At 28.5% G+C, this 20,829-nt stretch overlaps 6 protein-coding genes across 6 annotated transcripts; 4 read left to right on the top strand and 2 right to left on the bottom strand.

The window, feature by feature from the left end:
- Positions 1-556: 556 nt before the first annotated feature.
- GO595_002304 (uncharacterized protein) lies at positions 557-838 on the top strand (the record flags this gene model as incomplete). Its single annotated transcript, XM_067915199.1, has 1 exon — positions 557-838. The coding sequence occupies one exon, from the start codon at positions 557-559 to the stop codon at positions 836-838; it is 282 nt and encodes a 93-aa protein (XP_067777542.1).
- Positions 839-2,702: 1,864 nt separating this feature from the next.
- On the bottom strand, positions 2,703-3,497 carry GO595_002303 (ribosomal L1 domain-containing protein 1-like; the record flags this gene model as incomplete). The annotated part of the gene is made up of 1 exon (XM_067915198.1): positions 2,703-3,497. The coding sequence occupies one exon, from the start codon at positions 3,495-3,497 to the stop codon at positions 2,703-2,705; it is 795 nt and encodes a 264-aa protein (XP_067777541.1).
- Positions 3,498-3,616: 119 nt separating this feature from the next.
- GO595_002302 (uncharacterized protein) lies at positions 3,617-6,496 on the top strand (the record flags this gene model as incomplete). The annotated part of the gene is made up of 1 exon (XM_067915197.1): positions 3,617-6,496. One exon carries the CDS (start codon positions 3,617-3,619, stop codon positions 6,494-6,496), a length of 2,880 nt encoding a protein of 959 aa, XP_067777540.1.
- A 2,679-nt stretch (positions 6,497-9,175) lies between these two features.
- GO595_002301 (uncharacterized protein) lies at positions 9,176-12,271 on the top strand (the record flags this gene model as incomplete). Its single annotated transcript, XM_067915196.1, has 2 exons — positions 9,176-11,054; positions 11,712-12,271. The coding sequence occupies 2 exons, from the start codon at positions 9,176-9,178 to the stop codon at positions 12,269-12,271; spliced, it is 2,439 nt and encodes an 812-aa protein (XP_067777539.1).
- Positions 12,272-13,752: 1,481 nt separating this feature from the next.
- Positions 13,753-14,388, top strand: GO595_002300 (Synaptobrevin family protein; the record flags this gene model as incomplete). The annotated part of the gene is made up of 1 exon (XM_067915195.1): positions 13,753-14,388. The coding sequence occupies one exon, from the start codon at positions 13,753-13,755 to the stop codon at positions 14,386-14,388; it is 636 nt and encodes a 211-aa protein (XP_067777538.1).
- A 40-nt stretch (positions 14,389-14,428) lies between these two features.
- GO595_002299 (WD40 repeat-containing protein) lies at positions 14,429-15,952 on the bottom strand (the record flags this gene model as incomplete). Its single annotated transcript, XM_067915194.1, has 1 exon — positions 14,429-15,952. One exon carries the CDS (start codon positions 15,950-15,952, stop codon positions 14,429-14,431), a length of 1,524 nt encoding a protein of 507 aa, XP_067777537.1.
- Between the last annotated feature and the right edge of the window lie 4,877 nt (positions 15,953-20,829).

Here is a 20,829-nt window from a genome sequence, read left to right as displayed (position 1 = left end):
TTCTAAGAATGATAAAATTTCATAACTTCCATAATTAATACTTAATGTTATCATATAATTTTTAAGATAATTTCTTCAAATCGGTGGACGAACTATGGCTTTCTATGACGCCATACAAAGGCGTCAAAAAAGGAGGCAATCTACATGTTATTCTTCTGTAGCACCAAAAGGCTCAAAGCCATTTGTTGAGATTCTAGAAGTTCCACCACCATCACAGCCAATAACAGAAGATTCACCAAATCCATAGCAATCAAATACAGAGGAAGCATCCTCTCCAAATACATCTGAACCACAGCAAAATGATTCTCCAGAAATCACCCAAACCATCGAAACCACAGAACCCACTGATCAGCCACAGGAAAATACGCAAGATTTAGACAAATCAAATGATGATAAATTATCCACTGAAGCAATTCAACCTGAAACACCCACTACTCTCTCTTTTCAAGCAGAACCCCCACCAGCTGTTGAGCAAAAACCAGAATTTGATTTTTCCAAGTATAATATCTATATAATTTGTTTTACACCAGATGACATCAGTAACTCCACTGCTCGTATGCTGTGCGATAGCATCTCACACAAACTTACAGACAAAGGCTGCAACACGCTTTTCATCCCCATCTGCTCATCGTTAACCGACTGCAAAGAAATTCTAAACGTTCTCCAAAAAGACGATAAGGCTTTGATGCTTCAAATCGGGTCAACAGAGACCACGAAGCGCATTAAAGTTGTTGCTGAAGCTTTCAACGAAACGAACTTTGTTGTACCAGATGTCCAAGATAATTCACCAATTGGTGCTCCCTTTCCGAAGGAAGTAAAACCTGGTTCAAAAAGTTGAAAATCCAATTTTTTTCATATAAAAATGACAGTTGAAAACCGCTATAAATGATGAGATTGGAACAATTGCTAAATGAAACTTGTTGGATTTCAGGATATGTAAGAAAACATAAATTTTTATCATTTATTATATTCATTTTCCATTTTAGATCATATCCATTCGAGGCTAATAAAAAACATCAATTCGATGAAATTCTATTGCAATTTCATATGTATTATCGAATTTTGAATTATTTTGTTCACATAAATAAATAATTTCCAAATTTCCACCTGCAATCGCATATTTGCCTGTATTAATTACATTTGCTCCATTCATAAGTTGATATTTAAAACATTTAACTGATCCAAAAAATGCTGAAAAATCAATTAATGAAACATTTTCTTTATTTATAAATGACCATCTCTCATAAAGTGATGGTTCAATTATTTGATTAAAATTAAATTCATTTTGTGATGATATTTCTTGAAGTTTTTCGATTTCATCATTTCGAATTATTTTTGAAATTTCATTTGGATTAACTCCTTCTTTAACATATTTTTTATGTCGTTCCCAATCATTCTTTGAAAGTTGATCATAATTATTAAAGAAATATTGATAAAATGATGTTTGATTTTTCTGATATTTTATCTGATCAATTGTTTTTGTATCAAAATAATGAGCAAAATAAAATGAATTTTTATTTTCGATTAAATCTGTTGATATTAATTCTAATTCAATCATTTTCTCAAGGATATATTGGATTCTTGTGATTCGATATTAGAGATGTATTCACTAAAATTCTCTATGACTTTGGATTCATTTTTTAGACTTTCTACTTTAATTTGGATATCCTCTAAATATTTAATATAAATTTCAATCGGACGCTTTTGAGATAAAAATGAATAATAAACTAAATTGCTTATGATTAAATTAAACGAGTATGAGAAACTTGGATTAAATAATGTCATCGCAAGATTAATAGTATCATTAAAATTTTCATCATCTATATTAAAAATATATTTTTTGAGTTCAATAAGTGATTCCATATTTGTAAAAAATCCAAATATGCTTTTGAAATGATATCATACCACATGTCAAAAAAATATCAAAAAAGCCACCGGCGGGACTCGAACCCGCAACCCCAAGATTAAGAGTCTTATGCTCTAGCCGATTGAGCTACGATGGCAGACGAATATAATGAAATTTTTATCAATGAATGTTTTATTTAAACAACAACAAAAAGAATATTTTTGAAAAGTTCAAAAAATGTCATATAACAGCAGAGATAGCTACTTTGAGCAATTTAAAAATGCTGGTTTTATAGAAACAAGAAATGACCTATATCAAATGGACCAAAGTGAATTTGAAAATCTTGTTCAAATCTTAAATAATCCATATGAAGATTCTGTTGTTGAAGAAATTGAAGATATATCAGACCTTGATGCAAGCATATCAGGTTCAATTCCAAATCTTACTGTTTCTGAGAGATTGGAGCGAATCAATAAATCAAATCAAAATTCACCGTTTGATTTAAAGGTGATTTACAATGAAGGCAAAGAAATTGTCAACTCCTTCATGGAAGAATTCAATACATATGAGAAACCAAACTTTGGAATTTAAAAAAAATTATTTCATTTTTAAACATTTTATTCATAATTTTTTTTATCTTTTCAAATATCAAATAACCACTGAACACAGTATAAAAAAAACATGACAGCTTGAGTAATAATACTCTTATTTTTTCAAATTGGAATTGTTATCAATTTCATATTTTATCAAGTATTTATTAATTAATTCCTATTCATTGATTGGAGCCAATTTCTATTTTGTCATTATGTTTTGTTATTAAAATGAAACAAATTTTTTAAGACCAAAAATTTATTTTTTATTCTTCTTCCTCTTCTTCATTTTCTGTATCTATTTCCTCTTTCACTATTTTAGGAATGATATCTTCCCTTTTCAAAACAGTTCTCTTAGCATTTTTCGTCCAAATCGGCGGAAGTTCTATTCCACTTGTCATTAATGACACCGAATCAATTCTTAGTTTTGCCTTTGGAATTATGTTCAAAGCTTGTGTACAGCAATCAATAATGTTCTCTGCAAGGTTATCAAATGTAAGATTAAATCCGCCAACGCGAACTGAACATGATTCATGATGCCGAATGTATAATTCGCCAGATTCTGTAGCAGCTTGAAACTCTTCCTTCATTTGTGTTGGGTCATCTGGATTGAGTGTAACAACAATGGGCTGACGATTGCGTGAAAAAAATTGTGTTCCAAGATTATTTGGTAATACAGAAGATGCTGACTTCTCACAAAAGAAGACTTCGCATGAATGAAGAAGCTGATCACGGGATTTACGATTAGTGTATTTCTTTTTTAACATAGAAAGTGAAATTGCTGTAATATTAAGTCCAAGTGGTTCAAATGATTTCTCCCATTTGGATGCTTCACCTGTTACAAAAACTACTGCTGATTGGAATGGAAACGGACGCACTGGATGTGGTAATTGAATTCGATGAGGTCCTGAGGATTTTGATGGTGCTTTGATAAAATGAAAAATAACAAAAACTGGTGGACATTCTCTTCTTTTGGTACTTTTTGTATATTTCTTTTGAAGTTGAATAACACCGCTTTTTGCAGCAGATAACGTCACAAAATCATTTTTTTCTTTTTCCATTGGTTTAGAGTTTGACCGTTAATGAAATTAACGTTTTACAAATGGTCTTCGGACGACCGTTAAAGAATTTTGGTATGAACAACGAAATTAATCAACTAGCTTATATTTTAGAACAATCAATGGTTCCTGATCAAAATATAGTTGACAGAGCTACCGAATTTATAATTTCAGTTAGAAACCAACTAAATGGAATTTTACTATTTTTAGAAATTATTAAAACAAATGCTTCACAAAGAATTCGTATGGCTGCAATTGCTAACATCATACCAGTAATTAAATCACAAAATATTTGGAGAAATTATCCAGAAGAAATCCAAAAGAGAGTTGAATCAGATATTATCCAAATTTTACAAATGAATTTAACACCAATAGAAATTGAAGCTATTGGTGATCTTGCAGCTTTAATCTTTAAGCATCTTGGTTTTTGGAATGAGTTAATTCAATTAATTTGTATTTCATACCAGAATCAAAATATTGTATTTACCATGCTTCTTCTTGCCAAAGTATTTCCAATGATGCCTTCACAATTAATTATTGAAAGTTTTCCTGCTTTTCGTAATATGGCTTTAGCTGGTCTTGCTACAAATGATTTGCATACAAGCTTTAATTCTGCCCATGTCTTTATTAACATTGTTCAAGAAACGCGTGACATCTCTCTTCTTGAACCCTTAATTACTTTTCTCATGAACAACATCGAAGGAAGTGTTAACCTCCAAAACGATGATGATTTCAATACTTTTTGGCGGCTAGTTCACAAAACCATTTCATTCAAAGAAATTGGGGGTGACCTAATTATGCAATTTTATAGTTTATCATTTAAACTTATTTCTAATGAACAAATCTATTATGAAAAAAGGCATATAATATTAGATTCATTTTCAAATGTTGTATCTAAAGTCACTCCTGAAGCTATGCTATCTATGTTAACATTTTCTATTAATCTTGCATTACAATATATTCGAACACAAGAATTACTTTCATATGATTATATGACAATTATTGAAAAAGTTATAACACGTGATCAAAATCAAACAACACAAATACTTAAACAAAATATTATTGGAATGCTTTCATCTGGTGATCTTCCACAATTAATTTTAGGTGTTTTATTAGTACAAGTATTACTCCAATATGCAGAAGGGCCAATGTCAAGTGAATTAGACTTAATACGTAATACATTTTTAGCAGCTGTTTCAAGTCAATGTGAATTATTACAAGTTGCAGGACTTAAAGCAATATCAACATTTGATGAAACGTTTGAAGGAATCTCTGAAATATCTGTTGATTTAATGAAAGCAATAATTGGTTTATTAATTTCTCCATCGAATGAAGTCCGATTTTCAGCTTATTCAGCATTTATTACATTATGTGAAATATGTGATACTGAAATCGAAGGATTATTTTCAATTATATGGAGATATCAACTTGAAGGATTAGTTCGACCGAATGATTTAGAAGATTATATTGTAGTAATATCACATTCTTTATTATTATCTAATGATATTACTGATGAAATTCTTGAATCGTTATTACCATTTTTAGATTCTTTAATATCATCGACAGAGATATATCAAAAATCAGCTGTACTTCGAATTGTTACATCATTACTTGCTAAGAAGGAATCACTTACGGAAATATTATTACAAAAAGTACGTCCAATTCTTGATGAATCATTTCAAAATGGAAACTTTATAGTTGTATATCATTCACTTAATTTTATTACTAATTTAGTACGTACATTTCGACAAGAAGTATTACAATATATACGGCCATATATACCAATCATTGCTAAATATATAAATGAACAAGATGAAAATCAAATATTTTATTATTCAATTAATACGGCAGCTTCTATTATTAAATTCTGTAATGATCCGACATTAATAAATATAACATGTACAGGTTGTGCTAAAATGCTTGAATCTAATGATGAACAAGTTATGACTGCAGGTTGTGATGCAATTTTAATGATATCTAAAACATTAAGTTTAACAGGAGATCAACAAGAAAATGTATCAAAAGTTCATACATTACTTTCTGGTTTAATTATTATTATACAAGAACAAACAGAACTTGATTTAATTGAAGATGCACTTGAAGCTTCGACACAAATATTTAAAAATTTCTTTTTAATAGCGCCAAATGTATTTTTACCAATTAGTGAATCATTAATTAAAGAATTATTAAATGGACAAATTGCTTTATTTAATTATAATGTTGAACAACTTTATAATTGTCCATCAGATTTAGCACATTATATACTTAATTTCGTTTCAATATATTTAAGAATAATGCCACCAAACATTAATGATATATGTAACTTCTTATTACAATGGTTACAAAGATCACGTTTTGATGTAATTTCTTGTATAATTGGATCAATTACATTTGCATTTAAGAAAGTCAATTTACCAAATGAATTCTTAGCAGCAATAATACAATTTTTATTAGCAAATATTGCTGCAATGAAAAATGTCGACTTAAGACAAAATGTTTGTTATTTCTTAAATACATTTTTGGATAAATATCCAGATCAATTCCAATTATTAATTGGTTTTGTTCCTTTTTTGGGCCAATGGTGGGATGAAGGTAAAAATAAATCTGCGGGTTATAAGAAATGTCTTTCGAATATAGCTGTTGTGTTTTTAAGGTTTTTAATTTGTGGCGTCCAAATTGATAATGAAAAAATTTTGGAAGCAATTAAATGTTTCCCACCTGCAGATGAAAAAGAATCAAATAATATGGCGAAGTTGTTGATTATGATATTTTCTAATCAACAACCATTGGAATTATCATTTGCTTTTGTATTAGCAATCGCAAATTTATTATGTGAACCTTTATCAAAGAAAATCACAAGAAAAATCGATGAAAATAATGACCAAGCTATAAAACAATTGTTTAGAACTTATGTTACTAGTAATGAGGCAATTAAAATGCAATTAATCGCTATGTTCGAAAAAAGTCCTCAAAAGTTACAGATAATATCTTCATATTTATAAAAAGATAATTTAAGAATTTTTTTCCAAATTTTATGTGTAAAATAAATACTTCATTTTATTTAAAGTTAAGACATAAAAAGTCGATTTTATTAAAAATAAACCACCTTATTTTCAGAACTGTGTTATTTTAATAAAATTGTTAAAATAAAATTTTTACATAGTGTTCAATAAAAATTCATGCGGACATTTATTGTTAATTTAAATAAAAATAGACCTGCAGCACTAACACTTAGGATTTTAATATTTAGCTTCTGTTTATATAGTTTAATTGTTATATTTTATAGGAAAAATCCACTTAAAAGATTTGTTTTCTTTACAATTCAATCTAATTTATTTATTGGAATTATGGCTATAATTCTAATATTTGGTGGCATTACTCAACTTATAATAAATGGAAGAAAAGGAAGGATTTTTCATCTTAATATGTGTTTTGAAATCGCATTAACTTTATATATAACATTTACATTGATTGTCTATTGGGCTTTGTTATCATGGCAAAAATTTGAGACGAAAGAAGATACACCAAAAGTTATCTTTTTGATATCTAATTATGTTATGCATCTTATTGTACCTATATTAGCAATTTTAGATTGGATATTTTTTACTGAGCATGGAAAAATTAATTATAAACATAGTTTGTTATTTTTAATATATCCTTTTTTATATTTTATCTTTGTTGTTATTAGAGCAGAAATAGGCGGAGTGCTTTATTTAAATTCAAGATATCCTTATCCGTTTATTGATTTTGATGTGCTAGGAATCGGATATGGGATTTTAATTGTTTTAAGCTTGTTTTTAGCTTTCTTTTTGCTCTCGTTATTTTATATCTATATTGATAAAAAGCTTGTTAATGTATTTATGGATGAGAATTCAAGCAATAATTTAACATATTAAAAAAAATATCTATATATAATTCATCATATGATAAAACAATAAATTTTTATAAAAATTATATTCTTTATTATTTTTAATATTAAATAAAAATTCTCAATATAATATTAAATATAAAAAATTAATTGCTGTATTTACTTTCACTTTTTGATTTAATATGTTTCAGCAATCATTAGAATGATAAAGAATTTTGATTCTTCTTACTTGGGAAATATTTAAAACGTGTTGAAGCTTCAAATTCTTTTGCATATTTATCCATTATTTTCTTATAATAAATCCTTATTTTTAAATTTTCAATTCCTCTAAAAGCTCCTGGAGATATATGAATATTTGAACTTCCAAAGAAAATATATTCCAAGTTTAAACAACATTTAAATGCTCCAAAACCTATATGATTAACTTCCATCAGAATTAATTTACGTAAACCAACAGCACCGAAAAATGCATTGTCTTTAATTAATTTAATATTTCCTGAAGGAAATTCTCTAAGTGCTTCTTGTTTATAAAAAGCATAACTAGAAACATAATTCACACTTACAGGCATTGAAAAAGAGGATTTTCCTGGAGGAAATATGTAAATATCTTTGAAACCTTTCATATATACAACTCCATCATTTTGAAAGTTAGCATAATATAGATTATTTTTAGGTATTATTATCTTCTCTAAAGAAACACAGCCATGAAATGCAAAAGGAGAAATACTTTCCAAATTAACTGAAAACTCAATTGTTTTTAACTTTTGGCATTTGCTAAATGCAAATTGTTGAATAATATCAACATCTAAAACATCCGTAATTTTTTCCAAACTTATACATGATTCAAAAGCATTTGTACATATTATATGTAAATGCCGTCCACAGACAAATTCTTTTAGATTACAACATGTAGCAAAAGTTTCCTTCTCAATTACATCAACATTCGATTCAGACATATCAAATTTGACAAAACTCCATCCATAAAATGCTCTTTCATTAAGACTATTAACTTCTTTAGATAGAATGACTATTTCACAAGAATTGGAAATAAATATTCCTTTTTGAATTTCTTCGTTTCCAAGTGTTACACTACGATAATAAAAATTAGATGGTTCAGAGTTTGTAGTATCTGATTCTAAATCAGGAATAGTATCTTGATTTTGAGAATCAAGTTCTAAACGATTTGTTGACTCACTCATGAAAGTACTTTCTTCTTGATCAAATGGTGATAATTCTGATCTTGTTGATTGAGGTGTTCTCTGATTCCTTCTTGAAAATCTTGAAAAAAAATTTCCAAGTTTTTGAATTTTTCCAAAATAATTAATATTAAATAATATTACAAGAAAATATAAACCAAAGACCTTCATTTAAAAAAATAAAATATATTTAAAATAAAATTTGTTATTATTTTTTATTTTGTAGAGTTTAATATTGTATAAAATCCGATAAAAAAAATATCATTTCGTCTTTTATATTTAAATGTATTATAGCATTAATGCCATAATTATCAATTAATTGCAATCTGTTTTCTTTATTAATGATTTTTTAAATGCTATTGGCATTAAATGTAATGTGATGTAATGTGCCACTTTTTGGAATTTGATAGGGACAACGTTTAAGAACATCGAACTGTCGCGTGATTGAATTTTGATCGTTGGCTCAGAAAAAGCCAAATTTTCTATAAACCTAACAATCACAGTTACAAATGTCAAAGGGACGTTTTGAAGATACAGAGATTCTTTTAAAGCACTCAGACATTATACTCAATGCTTTGGATCAAATATCAAATGACTTTCGTAACGATGCAAAAATAATGTCATCGTTCAAATCAAATGATTTGAAAAATCTCCAAAAATATTCTTCTGACTATGTAAATGCAGTGCGGAAAAATCAGTCACCGCCATCTCTTCAAGGAAGCTTTACTGATGCTCGTGAAAAAGCATCTAATTTATTACTTCAATCAATTAAAGCTTTAGATTACACTTGTCATTGGACAAGGCTTGTAAAGTTCCAACTTCAAATGATAAATCAATCTTCACAAGAGTTTGACTTTCGATGGAATCTTAATGTGACAATGTCTGTATGTAAGTTATTTACTACTTTTGCTAAAATTTGCTTATATATCCATGAAATCCCCAATTGCCAATTTCTTGTCAATATATTTTTATCATCAAACTTAAATAAGTCCACAAAGTTATTATCCAGATCTGAAGATTTCTTTTTCTTCATTAACTCATGCGTTGATAATCCACTTCATTATATTGCCCAAGAAGTATCAAAGCTTAAAGACAAAGTCTCAGTTTTAATATATCAAATTCTTCCATTCTTTTCATCATTATTTGCGGAATGGACCATATTTAATTGGCCACTTCTCTCCATTTACGAATATGCGCCAGAAGATACCATTGGATCATCAATGCCAATTGATGAATTAATTTATCTTGCAAATATTTCGCCATTACAAGAAATGATGTTCTTTTTCTTATTATCATATCCATCACTAGCAGAACAGAACCAACAATTTGCGTATTTATCCAATGGTATTTTTTCTGAATGTTCATATGTCTTTTTATCAAGAACATTTTCATTACCAACCAAACACTTATTAAAGCTACAAAAGGATTCTACGTTTATATCATCGCTTTTAAGCACATTAGATAAATCCACATCAACCAAATATAAAACCGCTCATTTACATCGCATTAAACTTTTGACTACTTTAGCCGAAGATGTCGAAAACTTTTCTGGCATTGATCCCAATCAATTTTTACGATGTATTCATCAAATCCGAGCAATTACAGCTTTTTCGTATTATGAAATTGATCAATTTTTCAAGTCACGTGAACAACAAAATTGGGACTCAAATCATATTATAGGTATTGCCAAACTTCATCGAATTATTGATAAAATAGGCGAATTCTTTGTCCATGAGAAAGATTTAATTCAGCGCTTTTTCGTCTATAACTTATCTACAGCTGATTCCCAATATTTACAACAATTACTTCAAACATTTGGACAATCAGGTTTAGGACAATCAGGTACCGAATTACTTGAAGGAGCGAAGACAATTAAACAAGCAATCGAATCATTAGATTTACAAGAGTTCGATAGTGGCACACGATATGATTTCCTACCATTATTAATAACATATGGCCGCCTATTATATAAATATAATCAAATATCGACACAACAAAACTTATCCTTTATGAATCCATTATTTGAACATTTATCAACGATTCGATTACATTGTGAAGCAGCGCAAGATCCGATACAATTTTTCTTGGATTCATGTTCATTCCATTTATTTTGGATACATTCCAAACAATTAATGCAATTTGTATCACATCAAAGTTTTCCATTAAATTGCGCAACTGCGATTTTTCATATATTTTCATTCTTTAATTATGATAGTATTAATATCTTATCACATGAAAATGAACTTAAATCATTAAAAGATATATTTACAAATTTACGTGGTAAATTTGCGTCATTAGTTCGATCATTTTTATCAGGATCATTATCAAGTAATTCACGAACAATACAATTTACAATCACTGGAGAAATCGGTCAAACATTACCAGATGAACAACAATATGCTACAAAATTATTAGATCCTAAATATTGTTTAAATGAAAGTGAAATTATTGAACCGATTATCTTAACAAATTCATTCATTAATGATTTACCACAAAGTATATTATTATTTGGAGAAGAAATGGAAGTCTCGAATTATTTTGTAAGTCGATTTGTTACTGATGTTATTACAATATTATTATTTAATGTCCATAATAATAATCAAGTAATTATTGACGCAAGTGAATTTGTTTGGCCTTTATTCGGTATGACTGGATTAGATTATAATCGATCATTATTTAATGGTATTCAAAGTGAATCAATTTTCTCTGATCCTGAATTCCAAAATCAAGCGTTAGCTATTATTGGTAAAGAAGGTATTAAAGAATGTCCATCTAATTTATTAGATGAGAAACGATTTGTCCATAAAATTGCATCCGAACTTAAACAATTCATAGAGAATGATAGTAATAATTCGATATATATACCATTCATTCAACATTTCCGAAGTACAAAGACACAATATTCAACGCAATACTTCGTTAATATCATTCGTACTTTTGGTGTACATAGTGCAATTTATTTAGATAGTTCCATCATTAAAATTGTTAATCATAACATAACAAATATAATGAAAACTTATAAATCAATTTCATCCTCAAAAATATCTATTGATATAATAAATAATAATGAAGTAATTCAAGCTTCAACTTACTTGTTACAAATAGCTATAGCTTTAACTTTAAGATCAATGATTAGACGTGCTTCAACTATAGTGATCGAAGAAGTAATGCCCGGTTTCCCTTCGTTCTATAGAAGTACTTCAGAGTTTAATAGTTATTCTCATTACGTATTAAATGAAATTACAAGTTATACAAAATCAAATTACTTCTTTAAGGAATATTTAAAGGATTTCAAGAAAATGAATAATGACATTAATACATATTTCATATTTTTGGCATCGTTGTTCGGGAACCCGAAATGGGATAACTTGGAGTTTTATCCAAATGAAGATGCGCTATCCAAGAACTTGCATTTGATGCCGTACGCATTCGAATTGATGATGGACTTGACACCTTCGTTGTTCGAAAATGTCAACGAAACAAAAGTGAAAGACGGAATTAACGAGTTCTTCATGTGCTTGCATGACGTGGTAGACAAGAAGACTTCAACAAAGTATAACAGCCAAACGGGTAACCCCTACCTGATATTGGTGGACAAGTTCCCACAATACGTAACAGCAATAGAATACGGACAAATGGAAAAAGTGTTCCCGTACGGTTTGCTATCGTCGTCGTATCCGTCAACGACAATCACAAGAAAGAGAACTAAATAAACCATTGAAACATGACTTTTTCATTAGGAAGCCGTTTCCACAGAAAATGACTATCGTTTTTACGCAAAAGTGTCAATTTGATCCTTAAACGATCAAAGATATAACACCAAGGAAACTGTGAGATAAAATGTCTAAAGAAAACGGTCGGCGTAAAGCGAATTGTCGTACAAAATCAATAATATTTATAACTTTCGATTTTAGTGTCACAAACAAAATATAAATAAAATGCATTCAAATTTTTATCGATTAAAGGAGAAAGGTACAGGTGTGAGAGTGGCTTCAATTTAGAATTTAAAAGTATAGGGTGTAATGATCCTTTGCTAGGTAAAGAAAATAAATATTCTAAAAATGTATTCATTATTTGGTATTTACATGTTGCCTCATATTTTTTTTCTAATTATTTCAGAAAATTAGAATAAAAATTAATTAATACCTCTATCGTATGTGTTGAAACATAGATTGAATATGCTAATTGACATGTTATTAAAAAATTGTATATGGATGATTTTCTACTACTACTATAATATAATGATAAAATGTTATAGGGTATTTCAAATCGTTTTTAGAAAGTTAATCGTAATTATCGAAGAAACATCAACAAGACAATATTCAATTTTGGTTCAACTAGTCAGTTGTTTATGCTTTGAAATAATGGACAAAATAAAATGTTTTATTTCACATTCTGTGATTAAAATTCATTCAATTTATCTAGTCTTGAATAGAAATTAAGTAATATAAGCTGAATCCAACGATCCTTCTTATAAAATTTTTTTCATATTAAAAGATACATAAGACATAATGCTAATCAAAACATCAGGAAATACTTAATGATATACAAATATGACGTATACCGTATTTATATTTTAAAAAAAATAATTCATTCCCCTCATACAATACTTATCTACAAAAAATCTCTCAAATGAAAAATATGAATATCATATGTATAAAAAGCATGGATTCTCCAGAAGATATCAAATCATAAATCGGTACTAGCGTTTGGTAGCAAAAAAGCCACCGGCGGGACTCGAACCCGCAACCCCAAGATTAAGAGTCTTATGCTCTAGCCGATTGAGCTACGATGGCATCGATATTTTAAAATTATGATATATTAAAGTTATCATTTTTTCCAAATTGAAAATGATAAGAAAAGTAACTTCTTTTCTTAGTTCTTATCTTTTAAAGGAACACAATCCTTTAATTTAATGATTTATTATAAATATATAAAGTTGATAGCCAGCTTTAGAAATTAATTTGATTTTAATGTTAATGATTTCTTGATAGAATCTTTTTTATTAAATTTATCATATTTTCTTACTAATTGTCATTCCTATGTCTGTTTTGATAGACGTTTTTATTCAATGATAAAGATCCTTGGCAGATGATGTGAAGAAGGTAGCAATTGAATAATTTATATGAGATTTCAATACGATATTAATCTTCTCAACTGAAATTTCAGGTAAGCACTTCTTTCCAGATATAACATGCCTTTCGAGTATGCAGCTGTAGCTCGCCATGATATAATCCTTGCACAACAAGCATGTTCGAGTGGAAATTTTGATGTTTTGATTTTAGGTATTCTTAAACAATTAAATCCATCAGACCAAAGATTCCAATGTGAAAAATCTACACACAAAATATTTATTGAACAACTAGATACTGGCATAAACTTTAGTGTTATCGGAACACAAGATATCACAGCTAATGATGCATTTGATTTTCTTCGTAAGTTACAAACAACTTTTCTTATGAAACATGGAAGAAATTGGAGCACTGCATCATCTTTTAGCTTCCAAAGCGAGTTTAGTCCTGTCATAAAGTCATTACTTACGGAAACAGATAAAATTAAAGAAATTCATGAAAACCTAAATGAAGCCCAAGAATTGATGAAAGAAAATATCAAAGAAGTTTACTTAAGAGGAAGCACTATTGAAGCGCTAGATAATGGAGCAGAAAACATCGTAACAAGCTCCAAACAATTTAATCGGAAATCCACATCAATGCGTCGACAGATGTGCTGGGAAAAGTACAAATTGGGCATAATAGCAGGTATTTTTATCCTTGCTCTTATCATCATTATTGTTATTGTTGTTACGGCTAAATCAACTAAATCAGAATAATTTTTTTTCTGATGCTAAATAATATAAAATATCGTATTTCTCAGTATATATTACAATCTGTAATGTTAATAGGGCGAAATGAATTTAGTTCATCTATTCTTTGCATAACATTATTCATATTTGTTTTTGAAACATGCATTGGCTCCCAAAGCACTGCATATTGATCCATCCCACTTGTTGCCATGAAAAGATTATTAGGATGTACAGCAACAACGTTTACATTTGATTGATGAGCTTTGACTATATTTACAACTCTTTCTCTTTCTACATCATAAAAGAAAACAGATCCATCGTCACTTCCTGTAACAACGTAATCGCCATACCAATTGACCCCTTTTATAGTTTCTACAGAAGAATGCTCTGTGAGTTGGGCGACCACCCCATCGCTAACGTCCTCCTCCGATAGTCCATCGGTTCCTTCTGAAAAATAAACGTTCTCCGAATACGGTTCTTCTTCTTCTCCAGCTTCTTCACCAAAATCTTCTTCTTCTTCTTCACCAGACAAAACACTAATTGCTCTTTGCAAGCTCCTCATTATATGAGAGTTATTTATTTCATATTCTGGAACGAAATCTATTAAATCGAACAATTGTTCATCACTATCTTCATTTTGTCGTAATACTCTAATTTTTTGTGCTTTATCAACGTCAAAAACAATAATGCCGGCACCGAATACACTTGCTGCTATCAATGTACCATTCTTATTAAAAGCTACACCAGATACACATTGAAGGATTTGATCTTGATTTGAAACATTAAAACCAATAGCTTGCGTCTCGTCAGCACAAAGGATGTTTCTTAAATCATACCATAAAACACTACCTTGTGTTGAACATATAAATTGTTTTCTATCATTTGGATAAACGTCCATTGAAAATAATTCATTTTCTTCTTCTTTAGCAACTTCTACAAGCAATGATTCGTTGTAAGGATTTGTTGTTATAGGAATACTTGAACCACCTCCATCAGATTGTGGATTAATATGATTCCTAATAAGAGAGGTTGCAAGCATTTCTTGGCCATCATAGTTATAATCATCGATAGTAAGAGATGGCAGAACTGTTTGCACGGTACCAGGATATGGTTGACGAACATCAAATAATCGAATGGTACAATCATATCCACATGTGACAAAAGTGTTTTCGTCAATAACAAATGATGAAAGTACTTTGCGAATGTGATGATTATTGAATGACGTGCAATTAATGGTGGATTCATTGATTTGAATATATTTAACAGTACCATCATTGCCACCACTAATTAAAGTATTAGAAGAAAGAAAATTAGTTGTGAATACATTGGAAATATGAGGACGCACTCGAACAAGTGGATCTTGTGGTCTTGACTCAATGTCCCATAACCATACACTACCATCATCACAACCTGTAAGAAGTTTGTTTCCAAAATTATTAAAAGAACAAGTGTTGATACAGCCTTTATGCCCTTTTAAATAATACGTTGGCTGTATTGAACAAGGAATAAATTCTTCAAAGGCATCACAAATTTCGTGGTGGTTTCCATAACCATTTCGATAATGTTTTATTATTTTTGAGATGGAATTCATTTGGATTATTAATCTTTAAAAGACTCAAATCTTGTCTTATAAAACCGTTGGAACTGGATCTTGAAAAGTGTCAATTACCCAAAAGAAATTGATCCAAAAATCACTAAACGAGCAAGCTACAAATTTTAAAAGCTTTAATTTTATGGTGTCGTTCCTAAATTTAATATTTATTTTAAAATATAGCGTTTTGGTTTTTACATATCATCGAGATAATTTTATTCTCATTTGATAATTTTTATGGTTCTCCTTGTAGAGAAAGCTTCCTGCTTTTAATTACAAAGGAATAAATTCCGGAATTGAAAAGTACACAAAAAAATATATCCAATTTCATATATAAAAATAAATATTTACTTAACTTGGAAAAAAAAATAAAGTTGTGGTATAAATTTTTTACTGCATAAAACACCTTTTAATAGGAGCAAGATATTATGTCTATTTATCTATTGTTTAAATTATTAAAATTTCTATGTGTTAGAAGAGTAACATGTGCTCAGATGTTCACAAATCATCACTTTCAGAGTGAGCTGAGCGTGAATTCATCAAAGCATAAACATACATTTTTTACTTTTTTGGAAAATGAATTTAACAAGCTTTGTTTGGTCCATGCAGGGAACTGTTTGGCCCCAAATTGAATGAAATTGAACATATCGGTTTTACAATTTGTAAACACCACAATTGTTAAAATTATAATTTTAATGAAATTGGGTTTCATAGTGGTTCTTTTCATCAAAAATTTCCGAATTATATAGCTTTTTTCTAAACTGACATGCTGGGTAAGAAGCCAGAATTTTTAAGACGCTGAAAAAATCCTTGACTAGAAATTCTCTAGTTAGGTAGAGGATTTTTATAGCATCCTAATTTTTATGTTTTTGGCAATAAACTATGCATATGTATAGTTCTAATAAGAAAATTTTCAATCAATTTAAACATTGCAGGATATAATCTCATGAAAAGAAGTCAAAAAAAAGTTTATTTCATTTATTAATTATGAATGCATTTGTCTTTTTTAATTTTCTTTTGTTTTTTAATTAATTTGACTATTTCCTTTCTATATTGATCTGATGCAAATTTCTGTGCTGTCCAAAATCACTTAAAGAATGACCAAATATTATTTTGATGTATTAAATTATTGAAACATATTACATATAAAAATAAATAAATAATATCTTTAGCTTTAATATCAATTCCTTCTTGTTCAAGAAGTAATTTAACTATTTCTATATGACCATTTCTCGATGCATGCATGAGTGCTGTTAGAAATAATTTAAATAATTTCCAAATATTATTTTGAAATATCAAATTATTAAAATAAACATTAAATAAAACAAATAAATATCTCTAGCATTAATATAAATTCCTTCTTGCTCAAGAAGTAATTTAACTATTTCTGTATAACCTTTATCAGCAACATCAATAAGTACTGTATTAAATGTTTCAAATAATTTCCAAATATATATTTGATACATAAAATTGTTAAAATTAATTTCAAAGAAAACAAATATACATCATATGAATTAATATTATTTCCTTCTTTCTCAAGAAGTAATTCAACTATTTCTGTTTTACCGTTAAGACATGCCAATTTAAGTACTGTTGCAAATACTCAAAACAATTTCCTTATATTATTTTAATATATAAAATTAATAAAATAAATATTAAATTCGATATATAATCATTTTTTACATTAATGTCAATTCCTTCATGTTCAAGAAGCAATTTAACTATATCTATAAATCCTCTAATGCATGCGAACATTAATGCTGTTTTAAATATGTTGAATTAATTTCAAATATCATTATAAAATATTAAATATACGCAAAAAACTCTATTTATAACAGAATAAATATCTTTAATGTTAACATCAATTTCTATATTTTCAAGAAGTAATTTAACTATTTCTATGTAACCTTTAATAGATGCAATCATAAGTGCTGTTTTAAATATTCAAATTAATTTCCAAATATTCTTGTGATACATCAACTTATTATAATAGATTTTAATGCAAATAAATAAATATTTATATTATTGATATCAATATCTTTTAGTTTAATAAATATTTTAACAAATTTTGTTTTACCATTATATGTTGCCCATTGAAATATTGTATTAAATAATTTGAATATTTTCCAAATAATACAGGGGGGTGAAAAAGTACCCAACCCACCCCTCAAAAATGCTCAAATTTTAATATTAATTAATTTAGTTAATGTTTTTAATTAATGTATTCACCATTGTTTCTAATGACATCTTCCAATCGGTTAATCCATTCATGGAACACATTTTGACTGCGAACTTGTTTTTCGAGTATCCGAAAAACCAGAAGTCACTTGGTGCAATATCGGAGGAATATGGCGGATGGGGTGCTCTTATTAGTCCGCTTTTTTTTATACAATCAGTGGTCACTTTTGAATTATGAATGCGACAGTTGTCCATATGAATAAACATGCCCTTAACTTTTTTTTCTCTAGTACCAATTCGTCCATTTTTGACGATGTTGGATAAAATGCATCCACAAAAATGTGTTGAATTAAATTTTAAACCTGAATCTAAAATCTTAACTGTTACAAGGCCAACACCAGTAAAGAATATTGTAACCATCCGTTTTTCTGTATTGATACTTTGTCTCAACCTTGGTGTAACAGAATCTGGATTTGGTGCCCATTGAAAGGCATGATCATAATGCATATTAAACCAACTTTCATCACCAGTAATAATATTGGCAAAATTGTTCGGTTCATCTGCCTCGAGTATCTTTAAAAGTTCTTCTGACTCTTGGACCCTTTTTAATTTTTGTTCATTAGTGAGTAAATGAGGAATCCATTTTTTTGAATATTTATTATTATCCATTTCTAATAAGTTTCTCTTAACAACAAATTTATCAACGTGGAAAGCTTTTGCCATTACCTTGGTTGATGCATAAGGTTCATCATTGAGATAATTTAAAATTAATCCCTTATTATCGATTTTTGGCCTTACACCCTCTGGGATATCTTCGCTTGTGGTTCTACCCTCCTTCCAGCTTTTAATCCAATATTTTATTTGGGTTTCAGAGTATGCTTCCTTATTATACGTTTCATCTAATTGCTTTTTGATTTTCCTGCAACCTTGGCCTTGTATGAGGGACGGATATGTTTTATCCTAAATATAATAGAATCGAAACAAAAGATTTCAATTATTTTTTTTAAGTTTACTTATGATAGTAGTTTCCTGTGTTCTTTATCACCCATTGACATCTTTCAATCCATTCTTCAAAAACTTTTGCTAAAGTATACTTTGAAATTTCACACAAAATTTCAGTTATTTTATCGTGCAATTGTTGAAAATTCGAATTTTTCTCCTTCTAGTTGATTTTTTAAAAAACCAAATAAAAAGAGATCTGAAGGAGCAAGATCTGGTGAATATGGTGGCTGTGGAGCTTATTTAAAACCATTATCAACCGAAAATTTAGTTGAAGCATTAGAGGTATGGGGAGATGCATTATCGAAATGTAAAACATATGGGTTTTCATTGAGCTTTTTCTATTGTGGGTATACAATTTGCTTCAAGGGTTTAATTATATTATTAATAAAATACTTCGAGTTAAATTTTTCACCATCTTTCATAATATCAACTATAAAGAATTGATCAATATTTCAAAAAATAGTTACCATATATTTTATCGTGTCAATTTTTGTATCGATAATTTCATGTGAATTATCTCTTGATTGTGACCACATATGCTTGTGATCATATGATAAGAAAAACCATGATTCATCCCCAGTTATGATTCTATGAACACCTTTTCTCTTACTAACTTTTAAGATATCAAGAAGCTCAGTTGCTTTTCGCACTCTTTCTTCTTTAATTTCACATGTCAGTTCATATGGAACCACTCTTAAATTATAATAATGGAAGCCTAATTTATTGAGGTGATCATTTATGGTGGATCGTGGTATAGATAAGGCTTCACTTAATGTATATGTCGAATGAAATGGTTCCATTTCGAGTGCAGCCAAAATTTTTGAATCAATGAAATCAAGTACTGGTCTTCCTGGATCTTGAATGTTTGTTATTTCAGATCTCCCTAATTTAAATTGATGCACCCAATATTTTATGGTATTAATATCAAGTGCATCTTGATGATAAACATCATCTAACTCTTGTTTAATTTGGCTGAGTTTAAAGCCTTTTCTTTTCAGGAAAAATATGACTGCTCTTTGTTCGACTTCCATAAAAATGAAAAATGTTTAAAAAAATTGACAATATGAAGATTTTTTTTCGACATTTTCTTGATATATATAATATTTCTGATCTCAAAAATTATATCATTATTATCACAGTCTTTTGTATTTTTATATATATAATTTTTATTAAAAAAAATAAAAGGATCATATTTAAGATAAAACATTTCCGTCCCCCCTATAGCATTCAAAAATGAATGACATACCTTTGCTCAATAGACATAATACCAATTATTTTAAACGTTCGAAAATTTAAACGTATATAACTTTTTACTGAATTTATATTTTTTAAAAATTTTTATATACTTAAATACACTAGAGTTTATACTTATATATAAATACCATTTTATGTTTTAATTCATTCTTAATAAAGAATTACAGGGGTGGGTCGGGTACTTTTTCACCCCCCTTTGTAAATATCATACTATTATAATTAATATTAAATGATAACAACAAATGTCTTTAATATTAATATCAGTTTCTCTTCGTTTAATAAGTATTTTTACGATTTCTTTATTGCCTTTGATTGATGCACATTTAAGTGCAGAATTAAATATGTGATATAATTTCCAAAAATTGCTTTTTAATTTTAAATTATTTATTCAAAATTTAAGTATAATAAAATTATATCTTTAGCATTGATATCAATTCTCTTTT

This window comes from Histomonas meleagridis (genome assembly GCF_020186115.1).
Source record: "Histomonas meleagridis strain 2922-C6/04-10x chromosome Unknown contig_163, whole genome shotgun sequence".
Taxonomy (NCBI): Eukaryota; Parabasalia; order Tritrichomonadida; family Dientamoebidae; genus Histomonas; species Histomonas meleagridis.
Note: the sequence above shows the minus strand (reverse complement) of the source record. Positions and strands in the feature narration are given on the sequence as shown.